General features: G+C 39.2%; 1 protein-coding gene across 6 annotated transcripts in view; it reads left to right on the forward strand.

The window, feature by feature from the left end:
- Positions 1 to 20,211, forward strand: part of OSBPL8 (oxysterol binding protein like 8) — a 99,714-nt gene that overhangs the window by 42,975 nt on the left and 36,528 nt on the right. For 4 of the 6 annotated variants that reach the window (XM_050915409.1, XM_050915413.1, XM_050915414.1 and 1 more), the window contains one exon: positions 4,009 to 4,146. In XM_050915409.1, the coding sequence (XP_050771366.1) occupies positions 4,009 to 4,146 (138 nt within the window). Of the gene's footprint in view, positions 1 to 4,008; positions 4,147 to 17,563; positions 17,706 to 20,211 lie in introns of those variants that run through there. The other 2 variants (XM_050915412.1, XM_050915410.1) reach the window with 2 other exon arrangements.

Genomic DNA, 20,211 nt, shown 5'->3' on the forward strand with positions numbered 1-20,211 from the left:
AGTTGCCCAACCGCCCTCATCGTAATAAATTTATTTTGTATGTCCAATCTATGTCTATCCTCTTTCAGTTTAAAACCGTTGTCCTTTGTCCTGTCACTACAGGCCTTGGTAAAAAGTCTTTCTCTATCTTTCTTATAAGCCCCCTTTATATATTGAAAGGCTGCAGTAAGGTCTCTCCGAAGCCTTCTCTTCTTCAGGCTGAACAACCCCAACTCTCCCACCTTTCTTTATAGGAGATGTGTCCTAGCCCTCTGATCATTGCCATAGGTGAGGTGTTCCCCAGGAACATTTAAAAAAAAAAAAAAAAAAAAATCATATTTCGGTTGTCCTCACCAAAACTCACTAGAAAGTGTGAGTGCCTTGAAGATTAGTCAGAAACTGAGTGTGGTTTTTGGGACTTACAGCTTTTGATTAGTTTGCCAAGATTTCCCTGCAGGTACATGGGGACACATCAGTCCAAAACTGTAAGTTTCAGTTTGGTATTTTGGGCAAATAAGAAAACATGTTTTACTAGAAACATCATTTATTCATTCATGCTCACTTTTATTTCCCAAGTGAGCAAGGTCACTAGAGTAAATGACCATTGCTCTCTTTCAGTGTCACTGTTGGTTTTATTCTGTGAATGTAATGAAATTCCATGATAAAATCATTCCGTGCTTCAAATGAGTTCAAAATTAGCTATAGGACCATCAAACATTGTCAGTAAATGGATGACTTAAGTACATACCATACGTTTTTATAGTGTTTATAAAATCAATCCATCAGAAGCTATAAACAGCAGCCAAGGAGCCTCTACAAATTGCTGAGTTACCTATTAATATGTACTAATTAAATCTACTCTCTTAAAAAGATCTGCTTCGGAGTGGTAAGTGTTTGATTTAATGGCATCTTGAAAACTCAGGTTTGTTACTAGCATAACTTTTCCCCCTCCTCTCTCCTTTCCAAGTACTTTTTCCTTTTCCTTGTAATAGCTTTATTTGTTTCCATCTCTGTCTTTTAAGGTTCCGGAGCTCCTGCCGTAAGATGCTTAAGGCATATCTTTACAGAGATCTTTAACTGCCTGAACATCCTGCTGATTTTACAGTTGTGATTACACAGGCACCTATAAAAATCAGGGCATTAGTCAATCTTTTACAGAAAAAAGATGAAAGCCCCTTAGTAATCTTATTCACTATCCCCTGCTCAAAGCAACAGGTATGTTCTGCCTTGCTTTGTCTTCCCCCTCACCCCAAAGCAAACGTCTCTGAGCATCAAGATGAGTCATTTTGAAGGAGAGGGACAACTTCTTCCTAGTGGCTGCTACAGTGTGGATAGACATTTATGTTCCTAACTGATATATTTCCATTTGTTTAGTGCTTTTATAATGCTTTGTATAAAAAGGAGATTTTAAAAGTCTCCTGCTAATCATCCTTCAGCTTTATAGACTGATTTTCTCAAAAGCGCACTTGCTTTAAGAAGTTCATCTTGAATCCCCAGGCATGCAAAGTGCTTACCACAAGATATTCTATGTTAGGTGATACATAAACTGTGTTTTGTAGGAAAGGAGCCTTTCTGACAATGCTAGCAGTCTTTGCAGGACCCAAATTGAGTCTGCAGACTAACAAAGGAGCATGAATTTAATAGTGAACTTGAAGCTTGTAACCCTGTGGGTGTTACTGAGTTAACATCACTGAATTCAGTTCATGCTTTGGTAAAACTTGTGTGCAGAGCTTGCTTATGCTCCAAATTACTGGCAAGTACCTCCTGAGAAATGATCGTGTCTTGACGGCTTAAAGAAACCTTTGGAATTCCCAAAGCTTAAAGCTTAAACAAAAGTTAGCGGTGCTGCATGCTGCCCATTCAGGAAAGAGCCTTCCGCACAGGTCGCTCAAGAAAGGGTTGTTAGTGCAGTTCCCGCTGCGGAGCAGGTACTGGACACGGCCGGCAGCGCGGCAGGCAAGGAGCCCACCTGCAGAGCTGCAGCACTGCCCGCTGCGGCGGCAGGGGGCTGGCCGGGGGCACCCGTGGAGCACGGCGGGCTGTGAAATCCCGTCCCTGTGAAGCTAAATGGCTGGTGGCTCTTCGAGAGCAGCTTTCAGCTAGTTGATTGAAAGTTGGTGCTACTTCAGTGCACCTTAAACATTTTTAAAACAAGTATAGCTCACTTCCCTCGCAGGGACCCATTTTGTGCAAGCCTGTGAAGCAGCTGTTTTCTACCTCCCCTTTTATTTGTCCTTTCAGATACCAGACCTTTTGTGGTACAGTCCCTTACCAAGACTTCAGCAATTGCCCTGCTCCCCCCTTTTCCCTTACTTGTAGCTGCGGGACAATAAAAAGCTAGTTTGGTGGTACTACAAGAAGAGCAAAGTCAGTCACTACTTTGAAGTGTTGGCCTTCTGGCACTGACAGACTTGAACTCTGAACTGGTAAAATGAGCTCTTTACCTGCCTTGTCCATCTCCTCACCTATTTTTCCTGAGCAGCAGTCTGCATAGGGTATAGTTTGTCTGGAGCAGAGCTTTAGATGGTTTATCTGCTGTAGAAAAATAGTACAGGTGGGTGTCCTAGCATCCTTGCATTCTTCATAGAATCATTTAGGTTGGAAAAGACCTTTAAGATCATCGAGTCCAACCATAAACCTAACACTGCCCAGTCCACCACTAAACTGTGTCCCTAAGTGCCACATCTACACATCTTTTAAATACCTCCAGGGATGGTGGCTCAACCACTTCTCTGGGCAGCCTCTTCCAGTGCTTGATAACCCTTTCAGTGAAGAAATTTTTCCTAATATCCAATCTAAACCTCCCCTCGTGCGACTTGAGGCCATTTCCTCTTGTCATATCGCTTGTTACTTGGGAGAAGAGACTGACACCTACCTCGCTACAACCTCCTTTCAGGTAGCTGTAGAGCATGATAAGGTCTCCCCTGAGCCTTCTTTTCTCCAGGCAAAACAACCCCAGTTCCCTCAGCTGCTCCTCATAGAACTTGTTCTCTAGACCCTTCACCAGCTTCGTTGCCCTTTGGACATATGCCAGTACCTTTATTTTTTAATTTTTTTTTTTTTTCATACTGCCTTGCGTTCATTCTAGGCTTTGCTGAAAAAATGTTTCCATTACTGTAATAATAGTAGTGATAAAGCTAAGAAGAGGGCCTCTGTACTTTGCAGAGTCCATCCAGAAAATGGAACTTGTTTGTTTTGACTAGATCTTCTGCTGAACTTTTAAAACTATTTGAGGAAAGCTTGGGAACTCTTAAAATGAGCAGCGTTGTAAGTTCCAACATTTTAGGCAGGCTCTTCTTTAGTAAGCATCTATTGTTACCCTCTCTGATCTCTTTTTGTCAGTATATCTACTTCCACAAGACAGGTGTTACTGAGTCAGCCATTCTTCCACTATGAAAAAAGGTACAGTTCTGTTGTGTGCAGCTTAAGAAAATGTACAGACACCATAAACAGGATGCCTGGCCAGGTGATCTTATAAGTAGCTAGAAGATGTCAGACAAGTCTTTCAGACTGATAAGGTTCAAGGAGAGCAACTCTTCTGCTTTAAGCCTTTGCCTTGACAGAGTCTATACATGATCTTTATTAATAAGACTTGTTTCTTGTGATGTACGTACATATGTTCATCTTAGCTTTCTGGGATGGTGGCACAACTTGATCTGGCAAGCTGTTTCCTGGGTTGGCTGTGTTGTGGCTAGTTAAACCAAGAACTATCACAAAAGTGGCGAAGAAAGCAGGATTTCAGAAGTTAATTAACAGTTCAGTGCTGTATGTGTATTCAGTAGCAGCCTTTCTTACCTCCTCGTAGTTTTTGTTTTCATCTTCTGCCTCATGTCTTAGACCAGTCTTGTCAGCTTCTTTCTGCCATCCCCTCCAAAGCAAATCTCTGGTTTGGCATCCTGATTTTCTAGAATGAAAAATTTTGCAAGACAGCATTTGAATACCAGTTTCATAAATAGCAGTGAAGTTGTTAATAGAAATCTATGCACCAGCACATAACATCATTGAATGAGCATCCATTTTGTATTTCAGCAGTGGTAACAAACAGCGATGAATCACAGCTTTTGACTCCAGGAAAAATGAGCCAGCGCCAGGGGAAAGAAGCCTATTTTACTCCAACCAAAGAGTTAATCCAACCATCTCTCAGCCCAGGAACTACCCATAGCCATGGTAAGACAAAGCTGTTTTTTACAGAAGTTTTAAAGAACTTAAATGCTGACATTAATTATCTGCTCCAAATGTTGGTTCAAAAACACTGCCTTTCACAATAAAGATGTAAGGAAGAAAGCATGTTGAAATACTGTATGTAATTCTTTCTATCCTTATGTGTTAATCTGAAATAGAAAAAAAATGCATTATGTGGTGCACTAGCTTATTAAAGCATGCTATGATTTGTGGGAGAACAGTCCACGTGATGGTAAATCATTATCTGTGTGTAATCCTGTAACTGATGGTCATGTTAATGTCTCAGGTATTTAAGTTGTGTCTTTACGCAGAAGTGTTATGATACACCACCTAAGCCTGGAACCTTTGTGTAAAGATCTTTTAACAATTCCTTCTACTGAAAGATCCTTCTCTTTAGGAAAGGGGGAAAAAAAGTCTCAGCACTACTTTTTGTCAGCTTTCAAACAGTCCCTCTGTCTTGCTAAACCTGTTGAAAACGAACTCTCAGTGGATCCTTGTGAACTGATTTGATGCAAAGTGAAACTTATCAGTAGGCCTGACATGTTGGTAGTCTGTTTAAAAAAACAAAAACAAAAAACAAGCAATAGTTGCTCTCCTTGCGCTTATTTGCCTTTGAAACTGCTTGTGTTGTCTTATTGCCTAGGATATCATTAGACATGTGTGTTATGGTATATGGAGTCCTTAGTGAAAACTTCAGGCTTTTTAAATTAATATTCTCTCTCCTTTTACTCTTGGCAGCCATGCTAGTAATCTTTGCTCCTTTAGTTCTTGCCATGAGTGGTGTTCCTGAGATTTTTTTTGGTATAAGCCTCCCTAACTCCCATAGCTTGCTTTGTCAAAGTAATATTAGTCCATCAGAGTAATAAAGGCAGTGTCTCAGGTAACTTTGAATCATTTTCCTGTTTTCCCATTCAGTACCGTTCAGATAAAAAGAAAAAAAACTTTGAAACCAAAGATAGTTGTTACCATGTTGAATCTGGTAGTCTTTTAGTGTGTTTTAAGAATTGTTATGGTATTCTTTTCAGTGCTACGCACAGCTAGCTCTGATATATTTTCTAAAAGCTGCTGTTATCTCACTGGAACAGCACTTGATGTTCTCTGGCTTGCATTGTGCTTAGTCTGGAAATATTTTCTGTAGAATATACAGAAAATAACTTGTTTGTAATTTTTATTATGTTTAAAGAAGTTTTTGGTTATTCTCACTATGTACTGTCTTGTATCCCTTACTAGACAAATGTTACAGTTATATAAGTGTATTTGAATATTCGAGTAAATTCTTCCTTTTAATGTTGCTATTCCCACTAATTTATAAAGTCAAACTGTTGCGCTTTTTTAAGGGCTTTCACTCATAGGAAAATCATTAAAATGGGCTTGAAAAGCCCTAAGACTTGATTGTGCTACGTCAAACTCCTTGCAGGTACTGTCTTCTCTCCTGATTTTTTTCCTCTGATTATTTCAGGGCTTATATAAGTGATTTTAAGCTGGTTAAATGTATCTGTGCCTTTTTTAGCGTCAGTCATCACTGACTTAGTCTTCCAGGAGCACTAATAGAAATGAGGCTGTAGTTTCATGAAACAAGGAATTTGGCTTGCAGTCAATTTCAGTAGTGAAAAGGTACAATGTGGGCTAGGCTTCAGCAACGTTTAATTACTAACTTCTAGCCTATCTGCAACTTGGGAAGTGTAGGTTTGATTTTTATGGAAGGGGTTGACCCACATTTAGAAGTTGCGTGATTATTTTTGTGGTTATTCCTGTGGGAAAATTACAGTGCTGGTGAAAATGTGAGCTTATTACATAGGGAAAAAGAGATGCTGTGCAAGCCTGAAAAATATGAAGAAGAGCAGAGTTTAAAGTGATGGAGTACTTGAGGCTGACTGTTGTAACTGAAGTCCAATTAACAAAGGTCTTTACAATATACCTGTAGTATTGTATGGTGAGAATATGCAGAAATATAGAAAATGTTTAGGTACAGTATTTAAAGGCATTTACTATGAACTAAATGGAGATACTTTTAGTCACTGGCACCTGAATATATGTCCTGGTTTCAGCTAGGACAGAGTTAATTTTCTTCCTAGTAGCTGGTATAGTGCTGTGTTTTGGATTCAGTATGAGAATAATGTTGATAACACACTGATGGTTCTAGTTGTAGCTAAGTAGTGTTTATACTAAGTCAAGGATTTTTCAGCTTCTCATGCCCAGCCAGCCAGAAGGCTTGGAGGGGGCACAAGAAGCTGGGAGGGGACACCGCCAGGACAGCTGACCCAAACTGGCCAAAGAGCTATTCCATACCATATGACATCATGCCCAGTGTATAAACTGGGGGAGCTGGCTGGGAGGGGTGGATCGCGGCTCGGGAACTAACTGGGCATCGGTCAACGAGTGGTGAGCAATTGCATTGTGCACCACTTGCTTTGTATATTCTAATTCTTTTATTATTATTATTATTGTCATATTATTATTATCATTATAATTGTTTTTCATTCCTTTCTGTCCTATTAAACTGTCTTTATCTCAACTCACGAGGTTTTTTTTTCCTGATTCTCTCCCTCATCCCAGGGGTGGGGGAGGAGTGAGTGAGTGGCTGCGTGGTGCTTAGCTGCCGGCTGGGGTTAAACCACGACAATACATCCTTAGGAGATGGGTAATGTAAATAAAAAATTCAAAAGCATGCTAGGCACAGGATGAAAGAGAATTGAAACAGAAAAATGTATGATACAGTCTACAAAGAACTGATTAAATGTGTGTAAAGGGGATCTGTGACATGGGTACTTAGCTTTTGCTGCTGGACAGTTGGACGTTGTTGGATGCTATTTGGCCACCATTGCCTAAGCTAAGTTTCCTGCTGCCTGAATAAAAGAGCCTGTGTGGCAAAGCCAGTTTTGTATAGAGCTTGTGGTTAAAAATAAATGAGTTGGAATGAAATGAAACCTGTGAAGAGGCAGTCTCTGGAGCAACTAGCACTAACTTTGCTGTTAGTGGGGAAACACCACCACGTGTGCTGGATTCTTTGGCCAGCCAGCAGCAGTCCAGGGAGAGGCATGCTCAGTGCCCATCACTTGGAAAATCTACTGCAACAAGCTTAATTTGTGTCTTCTGCTTGTGTTTTAAGTAAGATCCTAATGAGAAGTATTACAAATATGATTAAAAATAGCTGAGTCTTAATATGAGGGAGTGGAGGTAAACATTCACCATCGGTTTGGGCCATTGGCTTCCTATTTGGAACAAAGAGAACCAGGTAACGTGTCATTGTGAAGTTGTAAGTGGTACGTATTTCTTGATTTTAAGTGCTCCTGTGTATAAATACTGGGTTTCCATTTCTGTGACCATAGCTCTGGATTTCAGAAAGCTTTTATTTTCCTGTACTTTGTTTCTTAGTTTAAGACACATTACTTCCTCCTTCCTCACTCCTGTCACTCCTGTGAGATGGAACTTAGTATGTCGTCTGAGCCAGAGGTGGGGATCTTCTTTTTGGAGTCCAATGCAGATCTGTTTTACAAACGTAGAGTACAGTTTGAGCTGGCAGCATTGTCTAGTGATTGTTCAGCAGAAGTCTATTTACACTATCATTGTTCTGTATAATCTTTGCATGAAAAAGTTGCAGCTTCTTATTTTCCGTAATATTTTTAAGATCCTTGAAGATATGCTGTCCTTTATGCTGAGGCTGAAGACTAGGTTATCTTTGAGGCTACAGACTGGCATTTACAGGTGTGGAGATCAGACTTGCTTCCATAGCAAGCTTCAGCAAGGTTGTTTGACAGAAATGTATTTAAAAAACTGATGGTGGGGATTATGCTTGTATGATCTCAACCAGTTTATGTAGAAAGTTCAGAATTTTGGTGGTGAAAGGCTAACTCGGCCGTATATAGCATTGATCCTGAGAGGGACTTCTAATTTTAATTGTTGTGGATTTAATTTATTTCTACCTTGCCCATCAAGTAGTTAACTAGAGTGTCACAATAAGCTAGTCCTGATCATAATGCTGCAATTATAATTTATTCTGTAAAACAAATCTATTGAGCCTGGAAACATCAGTGGCTTTAAGCTGGAGAATACCAAAATCCAACTGCTATCTAGTGCAAAAACTGACACACTCAGATGTGCTGAGTTTTAAGAGACATCGAAACAAACCTAAAAAATAGCTTTTTTCATCCACAGCGTGCAAGAAAGGATTTAATAAAGGCACAAAGTTGGCTTAACTAGGCAACCATTTACATTCTGTGTGGTACCACCGTTTCTAGAAAGCCAGCAATACAACTTGTCATGGGAGCTCTAAGCTCAACTACACAAAGGAAAGCTTTCCAATTATGGAGCTTCTCAGCATCATAACTCAGAAACTGCCTGTGAAAGTGGCCTTGAGCAGCTCCACATTGACTTGATCTTGAGAACTTTTACTGATTTCCCTCACTTTTCATTGTATGTGTTTAAGAAAGCAGTTTCTAGACTCTTTCTCTCAACAGCTCACTCACGTGGATTACTTTGCTTCTCAAATCAGGATGGGAAATGGTAAAACAGTGCTAAAGATTTGGCAAGAATTTGCAAGATCAAACTTTCTGAAGCAAATCTTTTTTTCCCACATACAGTCTTTAATTCTAACTTTTGAAGTCTTTGTTCTTAATTGTCCTTTCATAATATCTGCCAAGTTAGTCCTGTCTCTAACTTGTCAGTGCTATATATTGTATGTGAACGTTGCTTTCCGGTATGTTTTATGTTCAGATCATTGTTGTTTTTCTTCTGAGTTATCTGCTAGGCAGTGAAATCTTCCTAGTTCTCCATGCCTTGAACATACTAAATGATCACACTGTGTTTTTTGCTAAATATTTTATTTAAGAGTTGTCAGATTTGGAATTGGACCTAAATAATTCAGTAGCCTTTTGATGGAAACTTTAATGGGTTTGGGGCGTTAGCTTTAGCTGTAAACCTTTGCTTATGTTTGTGGGATGGTGTTTTTTTAGGCTCTAGTGAGCTAGTGTGGCCTTGCCAACTCAGCAAGACCATATTTTTGTAAGTGTAGTGCATATAGATGTTAGTACTGCTAAAACATCTTTCGGTTCTAGCAGCTGACACATAGATTGTACAATGTTAATTTAGCTCATGTTCTGTGTTTGCATTCTATGGTTGAAAACATTATTAACCATTAATGGGCAAACAACTAAACTTTTATCAAGCTTATTGTTGGGTTTTTACTTTTTTTAACCTACCATAAGTGCGACCAAAAGGAATCATTGACAAAACCATTTTATTACAGTTAAAAAAGGAACATGAAAAATATCGAGTACAAGACTGCATTTTCAAAAGCTGTAGAGCAGAACTCTGCTTGCCGATGTAAGCTGTTTATGTTGTTACACAAATTATCCCTGGCAAATTGGATTCTTGTAAATCTTGTTAACTCAGACTTACATCAGGATACCGCTTTATTTGTTTGATAAAATGGATTAATACAGAAATAGTGATCACTTAAAATACACGGAAAAAACCAGAATTCTCCTTAGAAAGGGTTTTTAATATTTTTTAACTTATAAATATGCTGTTAAAACACATTTCAAACTTTTTATGAAAACAGCATAGATGCTTAAATAATAATAAGCTCTACTTGTGGTAAAGAGAGAAATCTAGTTAAGATAGTATTATTAAAAATTCTGTAATAGCATATTTGAAAATGTCTGACTTTTCTGTATTTTTCCTGTCTTCATTCGAAGCATTGATGAGATGCAGATGGGGTGAAAATGTGGGTAGTATCTGGGAAAAGCATGTTAGGATGATGAAGATGATGGAGATATTTTACAATGATGTAAATCTTTGAGCTAAATTAACAGCTTCTTGCTGTCGTCGGGTTTTTTTTTTTTTTGGTTTGTGGGTTTGTTTTTTTTTTTTGAAGTCAGCATGTCAAATAGGGGTAAGCAGTAGAGTATGTGCCTAGAAGGAGCTTGAGCTGAGATAAGAAACAGGATCTGCCCCTCCTTTCCAGTAGAGTAGTAGTTGTTAATTCAGTTTGCAGTATGATGCAAATGTATTCTGTGTTACATGACTGAGAAACAGAAGTGGCTTAGGTGCAGGGAGGTGGGTTGACAGTGGAAGCAGAATTATGGGTCTGCCAATGATGATGATCACAATGAATAGAAAGAAGCAGGTGAAGCTGATTCTGGGGGAGAGTAAGGGTGTTTTTGGCTGTGCTGAGCTTGTACTAAAGACTGCTCCAGAGTAAACATCTAAAGAACATGCTAGGATTTTAATCCATAGGACACTGCATTTGGGGAGAAAATACAAATTTAACTATTTTTGCATGTGAGAGAAGATGGAGAGTGAAAAATAGGTGTTTTCAAGCAGTCGGTCCTAAAGAACACTTACTACCTGTTGAAGGGATGAGATGCCTTTGGAGCTATAATGACCAAGAAAATACGAGACTTGGACATTACTGTCTACCCAAGGCAGCTAAAGGTGATTTGTTGTGGATCTGTACAACTTTTTAAAAATCATTTGTTTCAGGTGTTTGGCTCAGTTGACAGTGGCAGCAGCACGTTTTGTTTGGCCAGGCAGTAAGAAATGTCTGGAGCTCCTGACTTGTCATCCCTGTTCTGGCTTGGTGGTGGTCAGCGTGCAAGAAGCTCTGGAGAAGTAGCATGCATGTCCTCTTACCAGCTGTCAGGGGAAGACAGATTACTGTGGTCCAGTGGAAGGAAAGATACAGCCCTGTGTCAGTGAACTTGAAGCCTTTTCAAAGTATTAGCAGCTCTTCCTGAGATGGGCACTTGGCTTCGGTGCTTTGGCCAGGTTTCTGCCAGGAGGTCACGAGAGCCTGTTCGTTCATGTGGGTGCACGAAACTGAAGCCGCAGTGGAGAGGCACTGCGTTGGAGCTGGAGAGAGAAATCCTGCATGCCTGTGGTTATAGCAGATGCACGCTTTGAGCATGGGGGAGGCTGTAACTCCACTGGTAGAATACTGATCACTGCTTAAATGCCAGCTCCTGCTTTTCTTTCAGCTAGCACTTTCAGCGTGTTAATATTTCCTTTTGATAATGGTATTTGGCTTGCAGATGGTACAATCTTGCCAATCTATCTGGTTCCAAATCAAGCTGTTTACTGGGTAGTTGGGTTATATCTAATCTTTGATAATGATTTCTGTTTTTCTTCTCATGTTTCCTTTGACTTTACTCTCTACATCTAGACAGATTTAGTCATGGAAATAACTTCATGCAATCTCCTGTTTCCCTCCACTATATCTGTCCTTTGACTAGAGAAGCTGAAGAATGGCTAAATAATTTATTGTCTTGACACAGTAAAGGTAACTTATTACTAAGCATGTCATGCTTTTTTACCTCACTTCATCTTTCCGTAAGTCTGTCTCACTGTCTCAGCACTAGAGAAGAAACTGCTAGAGGGCTTGTTGAGGCTCTCCAACAAGCTGATTTTTTAATGCTTTCGTATTAACAGTAAATATTACTTCTGAAGTCAAGCACCTTCTCTGTAGAGTAAGTGCGTCTAATGTCTTAGAAAAATGTTAATGCTTTTGCTTTCTCCTGCCACGTGGGAATTCTGTCTAAAACCTTGCAAGCCCTTGCACTTGGAGAGCCTTGGTCTGTCTTGCTGTATTCTTGGGAGGTGTTTTGATTTGTCTTACCTTGTCTTTTGATGATGAGGAAGTATTTTGTAATCAGCAGTGTATAGGAGCCATGTGGACTGGTTGTTCTTTAGGTAGTTCTGGATTAATATCTGTTGTGCTGCTGCAGGGACCTGACCCCAGTGACACGGGTGGTCACTTTTCAGTTTTATGACGGAGTGAACCTCATGGAGGTGAAGCCCCAGTTCTGCAAAATTGTGCAACTTATTTGGAATAGCTTTCGTGATGCTTGTCTCAGACGGGATGTGAATGAGATTTTAGTCCCAGTAATTAAGGAAGGAGTTTGACCCCTATATAACCTGGTTTAGGTTGTGTTACCAGACTGAATTTCTTGTGAAATGTTTTAACTTCTGCTGTGTGTGGTTAGTCTTCTGAATCTATTATCTTGCCCTCCTGCTTTCTTACTGTAATGCATACTCTAGCACATTCCTCTCTGCAAGTCATTGTGTGTTTATTAAAACTTGCCATTTCTGAAATGCTACTCCACCCAGTATTTGTGGCTTGGATAAATAGCATGTACTCGTTTCTGTGTGGGTTATAGCTTTATGAAAGCGTGGTACTGGGTTTGAAAAGCACAGCATGGCTGATTACTGTGAAACTTCTCGAGCAAGTTCTCTTTCTCCATGACAATCTCCGCAGAGCTGGCCTACGTGAACCTGAACTGTGACCTTGAGGATTTTATAAGGGCTGAGATGAAAACTGTTGAAACCTGAGCAGTGAGCAAGCCTATTTACTTTGGGTGGGAGGAGCTGAGCAGGAGTGTTAACAAGCGAGGAGGTGCAGCCAAGTACGGTTGCCAACAGGGCACTGGGAGCATTGGTGTTCATTCATAACCACTCTCAGGCATGCCTCTGGAATTACTCCTCAGCTAAACTGCACTCAACTTGGAAATACCAGAGAACAGAAGAATATTTGGTGAAGGAAACTTGCCACTGTAAACTACCGACACAACTTGTAGCCTCGTGGTTCAGATGTCTTTTTTCTGAATCAAATATTGCTGTTCGAAGGCAAGTATATCTTTAATACCCTTTTTGTTAAATAGGAGAAAAACAGTTTCACTTAAGTCCACGTGCAAAAATCAGGTGTTGGGTAAAACTCTTTTATAAGTATGGTAGTCTAGCAGTTTCCATTTTCTGTTTTCTGCGTGCCGCAAAGAGGGTGTGTATACTGCATGTAGAGAATTATTTATGACCTTTTCTTATGTTGGACTGGGGGGAGAATTCTACTGGAAAACGTAGTGTTGTCGAGATGTCAGGGCAAATTGTCAGACTTGAAGGGCACGTCTAAAAACCTTCTGTCTTCTCTGCTACACCATCAGTTTTCCTTCCTTCTTCTCCCTTTAGCTTTCACAGAGTTTGGTTTTAAGAAGGTTTTGGGTTTTCCTTGTATACCTCTAAGAGGAAAAGGAATATTTTTTTACTTTGTATCACTAGGTATAGTGATATCTTAGTTGTATTATTGCATCAGTATCAGTTTATATAATGTGTTCATTATTTTAAACTTCTAAAATCTATATTAAAAAGATTATTATATTTAAAATTCCTCAGTTGGATAGTTCAGAATATATTTGATTTGAGTTCAATTTCCATGCTTGGAATTCATACCTGTACAGTTCAGATAGGTCTTTTTTGAAAAGCCTATGTTTTTTTCAGCTGTAAATATTTTTCAGTTGGAGAAATGTTTTAAAACTAAAACCAGGCTTTGTCAAAAGTGTTCATGTGCTGTTGGAATTGCATGTGTCTTTTATTTGCCTTTGTTTTGTATACTGAGATTTAAGTTTTGCCCCAGACAATCCTGGAAGAATGTCTTAAGCACGGGATTATGATTTGTTTTTCAGCCAGTATTTACTACTGAAGAAGCCCTGATTGAGTAGCTGATATGAGAAATGCATTGTGTCCTTTAGAAAAATGTATACAACAGATAAGTTTTCCTCCTCTAAAGAGATGTTCAACAGATTGACTGAGAATGGATTCTGCCTCCCGCTCCCCCCCCAAGATAAATGAACTAAATATTTCAGTCATGTTTTTTTCATATTCCTACTGATTTTGGTATTATATAAAACAGAGAAACCAGGAGACTTTTTCTCCCTTTCAGTGGCGTATTTAGTCTAGTGGCTACTTTCATGAAATACTTAACTTTTGTTACGAGGAATCTTATTTTTTCACGTACAGATACACTGTGGCACACACCTGATGCATTTAGGCTAAAGTGCAGATGCTTTCCTGTTTATGCAGGCTTTTCAGCTATGTCTGACTTCTGCAGTTGAACTTGGCTGTAGTTCTATTTGTGAATATTTTGAAACCGTGTAAACTTCCAAGCTGTGTATGTTAGTGCATTTTCTAAGTATATCAATTATTAAGGCACTGGGAACTCATATCAAAAGGATAAAAGGCTTCCTGGGACATTAGTGTAAGATCACCTAATGAATGATACTAATTCTGATTTTACCAGTAGATTGACCTATTCTGTCTGAATTTATTTTCAGGGAGGGGAGAAGAGGAAAAAGGTTTTGGGTGTTTTGGGTTTTGTTTTTTTTTGTGTCTAATATGTGGTAGCTAATGAAGTGCACCTTTCCATTGTCATGTACAGAACATGCAAATAAAAGCACTTCCAACTACTTAAAAGTACCTCTGTGTCCTTTCAGGAATCAACTTTATTGCAAGGAATTAAAAGGGTTTCTAAGAGCTTTGAGTGCTGAGTGTGTGGAGAGCAGAAACCCCTTTAATATCACAGGCTGATGCTCAAAAGTTACAATAAACTTTAGCTTAGAATCACACCATGGAGGTGAATACTCATTTTTATTAAATGTTACAGATTCCTATTGATCTAACAGCCTTTCGGTTGTGTGTCAGGTATCTCTCCAGCAACATATACTGCTTTGAAGTAGTTGAAGCAAATGAGTATGTGTATACAAGTATTAGCATGCATAATAAATCACAAGCTGTTGAAAAGGTGGAGAACTAGTGAACTTTTACAGCCAAACCATGTAATTAACTGTTTTACCACTGCAGAGTTAAGTGAAATATGAAGATGACTTGGCGGGGGGGAGGGAGATGAAGGAGGAAGCGTAAATTAGATTTTTTCTTTTCCCCCTCCTTTGCAGTGGTGAGAGAGTTGTATTTTGGCAAAAGGCACAGAGTCTGCCTCTCCTCTATTGCTGTTGAGTTAAAGGAGAAGGTACTTAGTTACAATACCTGGATAACGGCTTCTTTGGTTGGGAAATAGCTTCAGAGATGGGAAATGTAACATTATCCATATTGAAATTCTTAATTTTATCTACCCAAAGATTTCAGTTTCACCTCTATATGGAGAAAAGGGCATAGGAAGGAGAAAGAGGTTTTTAATCTGTTCTCGTTTACAGTTTGGCTGTGTGAACAGTGTCAAGGGACCTGAGAGGGCATGGCGAGAAATAAGGGGAAGACCTTCAGGATTACATTGTTTCCTCAAACCCCTGGATATCTCGCCACTTTTTAGTAACATGAACATAACGTGGCAGAGAAGACTATGTTGTGGAAGAACCTGGTAGGCTGGCGGATTCATGCTCGGTGGCGGCTCCAGAACTGGCTGGCACAGCAGCTGGAGGCAGATGCAGACAAAGCGATGTGGGTGGCTGGTGGTGGACCCTGCCGTTCCGGTGCAAGACATGGAAACGTCCTGATACCAGTGTCAGCAGAGCATTCCTGGGTAGGGTCATAGCCCTGACTCTGAAAGCCGAGATAACAGACCCATTAACTGGGCAAGATAGGTCTGTAATGAGAGGATACGGTTCCTTCTGTGTGTAAGGGGAGTTTTTCTACTGCTGCTTTCTCTTGATTTTAATTAGAAAAAAGAAAATGCATATTCTGAAGAGATTTGGACCAAGGTAGTTGCTCTGTTTTGTAGTTAAGAAGATAGATTTGGAGAAGTGATCTGGAGCTGTGTTTATTTAAAGGAAAAAAAAAAAAGAAGAAAAAAGTTATATTCTCCCTCCTTGCATTTCCTCCTTGTTGCCCCACCATTCCACTCCTTAAGTTTTTCAGCTGCTCTTTCTGTTCCTTCCGGGACATCTGGACAAGGACTGCTTCAGCTGAGGGAAGTATGAGGCACAGTAATGGATAAATGGAGACAGGCCTGAATACACAACATGCTCATCCAGTTTCTCCCCCTCCCTGTGCTCAAGTGAATAGAGTTTTTCACTTCTTGTACAAAAGAAGTGAAAGTTACGTATCGCATATAATGGTTTCTATTGATGGTTCGTATTTGTTTTTTTCAGTTACATCTTTTTTCCTTGGCATCTATTGGGACATCAGTCTGTTAAGAGGCATGAAGAAAGTCTAGTGATTCATAGGATCCTGGAAACCACTATGTTTCATAATCAGAAAAATTATTTTCAATGTTTTCTGTATGTGTCTTGGTGTATGTATCTATAGGTACTAATGCACATACACTCTGCACAGTTAAAACCTTTCATAGGGCTTATAAAATACTTCAGTCTACTGTATTATCCTTAAGCCAATGTGAACTGAAATTACTGAGCCGCAAATAGTAAGTACACTTCTTTGCGTAAGAGCTGGACTAAACAGTGTTATTTGAGGATTAATCAAATTCACACTACCATTGATTTAATTTGTGGGATATGTTTCAATTTGTAAGAAGAGGACACCTCTAGTGTGGAGTAAAGGAGAATGCAAGTTCTTATTTTCAAGCCAGTTCTTAGTGTCTTATTTTTCTGCTTTCCAGCAAACAGAGTAGGTTTCAAAACTTATTTTGTCAGAAATCAGGTGTAGTGGGGAAAATGGGATCAGCAGAGGAGCACCAGACCGGAAGGAAATTCCACATAGGAATAGGGTGGCCATGCACGCTAGTAATCAGGGCAAAGAGGCAGCCGATCTAACGAGCAGTGGATGAAGGAGGTTAGGGAGAGCTTATATGGCTTTATTCTGGTAGCTATCAGCAAGAACAGTTTGGATCAGCTGATTTCTAGTCTTGAAGCACAATTTACTGGGATTTTTTATGTTTAAAATTTAAGTTGGTTCATTTGTTTTATTTATTGCATAAAATATTTGGGGCATTAATAATAAAACCCCCTTTTTGTGGAGCTTATTTGGTGCAACTCTTCCAGGAGTCAGGCTGGTTTGTATATATAAATATGGCAGAGTCTTAGAGAAGAAAAAGCTATCGCCTCGCCTTTTAAATAAAAATAAGTAATGAAGATGTAGAAGCCATGGCAATCAGTTGATGAAAACTAGCTAGGTAAATGCTTAAACAGTAAAGTTCAACATAGCTGTGTAATGCAAAACATCGGCTCCCTTTTCAGATTCCCGTAGCGTACCACAATATCAAAAAGGGAAGCCACATAGCTCATGAGTGGTGCTTTGTGCAATATAAATTTGGTACTTGAAAGACTAACAGGAAAAAGAATTGATTTAAGGAATCCTTAAAACCTAAATAATCACCATTTTTTTGTGCTTAGAAAGCAGAGATGAGTAGGACAAAAACTGAGATGTAAAAAATGAGATGTGATGTATTTGTGGAAAAGAGGAGCTGAAGCAAATCCGTTCTGCTTTAAGCATCCTAATGGGTTTGACAAGAGGAGTGTAGCATTGCTTGGCTTGCTGCTGATTTGGCAACCTCTGTCTCTTCACTGCATTTTTCATGTGTGCCCTTCGTTTGTTTCTTTTTTTTCCTTTTCTATCTTACTCGTCAGAATGTGAGGTAAAAGGCTATTACTGCAACACTCTTGTTCCAAGCAGCTAATGCTAACCAGCTTTCACAGAGAACATAATCCTTACACAAACACCTTAACTCATGAAGGAAGAGGGTCCAGTGCGACGTAGGTTTTCTTCATGTGCTGGGATTTCATCTGTGTTTTCTCCAAGAGCTGATGGCCGAAAGCTTGTCCGGAATGCTTCATTTGGAGGATATAACGAACTCGCTCCTGCTTTACCAGGTTTGTTTTGGTCTTGCATTTCTTAAAATGTACAGAAGAGAATATAATTTCCACCTCAAATTTTTCAGCTTGAATGAAAGTAATGTACTGATATGTTGGTAGAAATCAGAAAGAATATTGCTTGTATGCATTTAGATAACAGCTCTTTGTAGTGGCAAGATTTGCAGATAGGCAAGCGAGTAAGTTAGCTTACACCACAGCAAATCTCTCTTTAAAAGGCATTTGTGTATTTGGTACTGACTGGAATATTTGTTTTGGTTGTTTGAGCTTTTATGACTGTAGTTCTGTGGTGTGGTTTATAAACGCTTCCTCCCTTGTACTTTCCACTCCCCCCACACAGAATGGACTTGCTTTAAAATAGTAAGGTACAGCAGAAGGTTTTAATTGAGCTATAACTACTGAAGAATCTGCATGCTTGTCATCAGTGGTTTGACATAAAGTGACAACGTAGAATGAGTTAGGGTTAAAAGCATAGCCTTGCTAAACTCTGTAGTGCAGGATTTTTAAGACATTTAACACCAGAAAGGGCTTGAATCTCCTTTTGCTCAGATTTGTTGTTTCCTGAAAGTCAGTACTGGAATATTGAAATGAATTTCTAGAGTTTCGTTGTCCATAATGTGCACTGCTGATATAGGTACTTGAATCTCAGCAGTTTACTTCAGGAAACTTCGATGCTTGAAAATGTGTTACAAGGTCACCTCTTCCTGAAAGGGGACATTGTAGAAATTGTACATTCTTACCAGAATTACTCAGTATGTGTGATTTGTCTTGTGCATGCGCACATACGCACTTTGTTGCACAGTCCCATGGGGCCAGAATGCTGGGGGGGGAGGGTGCGCGGGGAAATAAAATAGTTTTCACTTTTTATTGTATGGCTTCTGCAGAATGGCTCACTGAATTTGTAAGCCCGGGCTCTGAAGCCATGGAAAAGAGTTGGAGTGCAGAGCATAGGGGAGGTTGCAGGCTGGTGATGAGGGAGCTCTCTGCATCGCTGGCAGAATCACTGGAGCAGCCCGTTCAGCCTCAGGCGGGTGGGGGCAGTTGCTTGGGACACCACGTTCTATTAAACTTCATGTTTTACCCTATAACATTTCCTTTCGCTCTGCTTCAGGAAATGACTAGCCTTCTATGAAGAATCTAACACTGAGTTTTATTCAAGCTGCTCAGGAAATAAAGATCTCAAAGCTTGAAAGCATTGAGTTGGCAACTAGACAGATCCTCCCTACCTTTAAAATAAATGCGTGTAGTCTGGTAATTACTGAAACAAAAAGGGATTCGTTTCCTATTTGCTTCCTTCCTGAATAGAATTCTACATTAAAGCTGATCGCTGTCCATAAGTGGACAATGAATGACTTCTTAAAATGCAGAACAAATAGAAAACAGTTTTTAATGAAAAAAAAAAGTGTAAACATAACTAAAAAATGTTTTACCTTTTAGAATGTTCCATATATCTGAAGAATTTAAACAATCTTAATGTGCTGGAAGGTATACTCTTTCAATTTGGTTTAAGCAAGGAGTAGTTATTGCTTGTCTAAAAGGTACTCATGTATAGTTACAGTGAGGGCAGTCTTTGGTTTTTATTGTTTATTTTATATGGTGTTTGCAAAAGAAAACATGACTGTGAGAAAATACATAAAAGGACTTTGCTTGCTTTTCTAATTGCTTTGGTTTCAAAATCCATGGAGGAATCTGAATTAGTTAATATGGGATTGTATTCTTAAAACTGGTTGTCAGCAAGCTTTTCAAAATCAGTTAGTTAAAAAGACTATTGTCTCCTGTGTTCAATTCTTTAAAAAGATTTTTCCTTTTTTTTCTGCCATGTTTATTATATAACACCAGTATTGATATCTCCCACTAAGTATAGCTTATAGTTCTTCCAGAAGCATATAGTTTTTCAGCTCAATTATTCGTTCTTCACAACTACACATGCACACCAGTAATCAAATCAGGCTGTTCCTTGCTTTTCAGTTGGAAGTCAGTAATATTGTTGCTTGGCATGCTATTTGTGATCTTTTCATGCGTTGCATTGCTTTTTTCTGGTTCTTCTGTTTGTTGGAAAAAAGTCTCCAGTGGATAGTAATTCTTTCTTTTTGGATAAAATAGATCTGATATTAAAAAGTAACATGTTTTTTCTGATTTATTTTTCTCAGTTATCCTAATTGCAGATAGTATTTGTTGAGAGGTACAAAACCAGTATTTGAGATGTAGGAGATGTTATGTGGTTGGTTTTGGTTTTTCCCTTCCCTCAAGATTGATTGAAGGGACAGATTGCGGGTGTGACTTTAAAGAATGATACCTGTGTTATGCTTCAAAATTGAAATCTCTTAACTAAACAGTTTTGTTTTAAAATGTACCCTACCACAGACTTTATCCTAAAGATTCTTTATTGCTAATCTTACAGTGTATATACTCCTCGTTTTTTGTTGGAGATGATGTTTTGGAGGATTTTTCCTCTTTTGGTATTGACCGCGTATTCCAGCTCAGTCTCTAAAGAAGCGCTGTTTGA

This window comes from Gymnogyps californianus, chromosome 1 (assembly GCF_018139145.2).
Source record: "Gymnogyps californianus isolate 813 chromosome 1, ASM1813914v2, whole genome shotgun sequence".
NCBI classification, from domain to species: domain Eukaryota; kingdom Metazoa; phylum Chordata; class Aves; order Accipitriformes; family Cathartidae; genus Gymnogyps; species Gymnogyps californianus.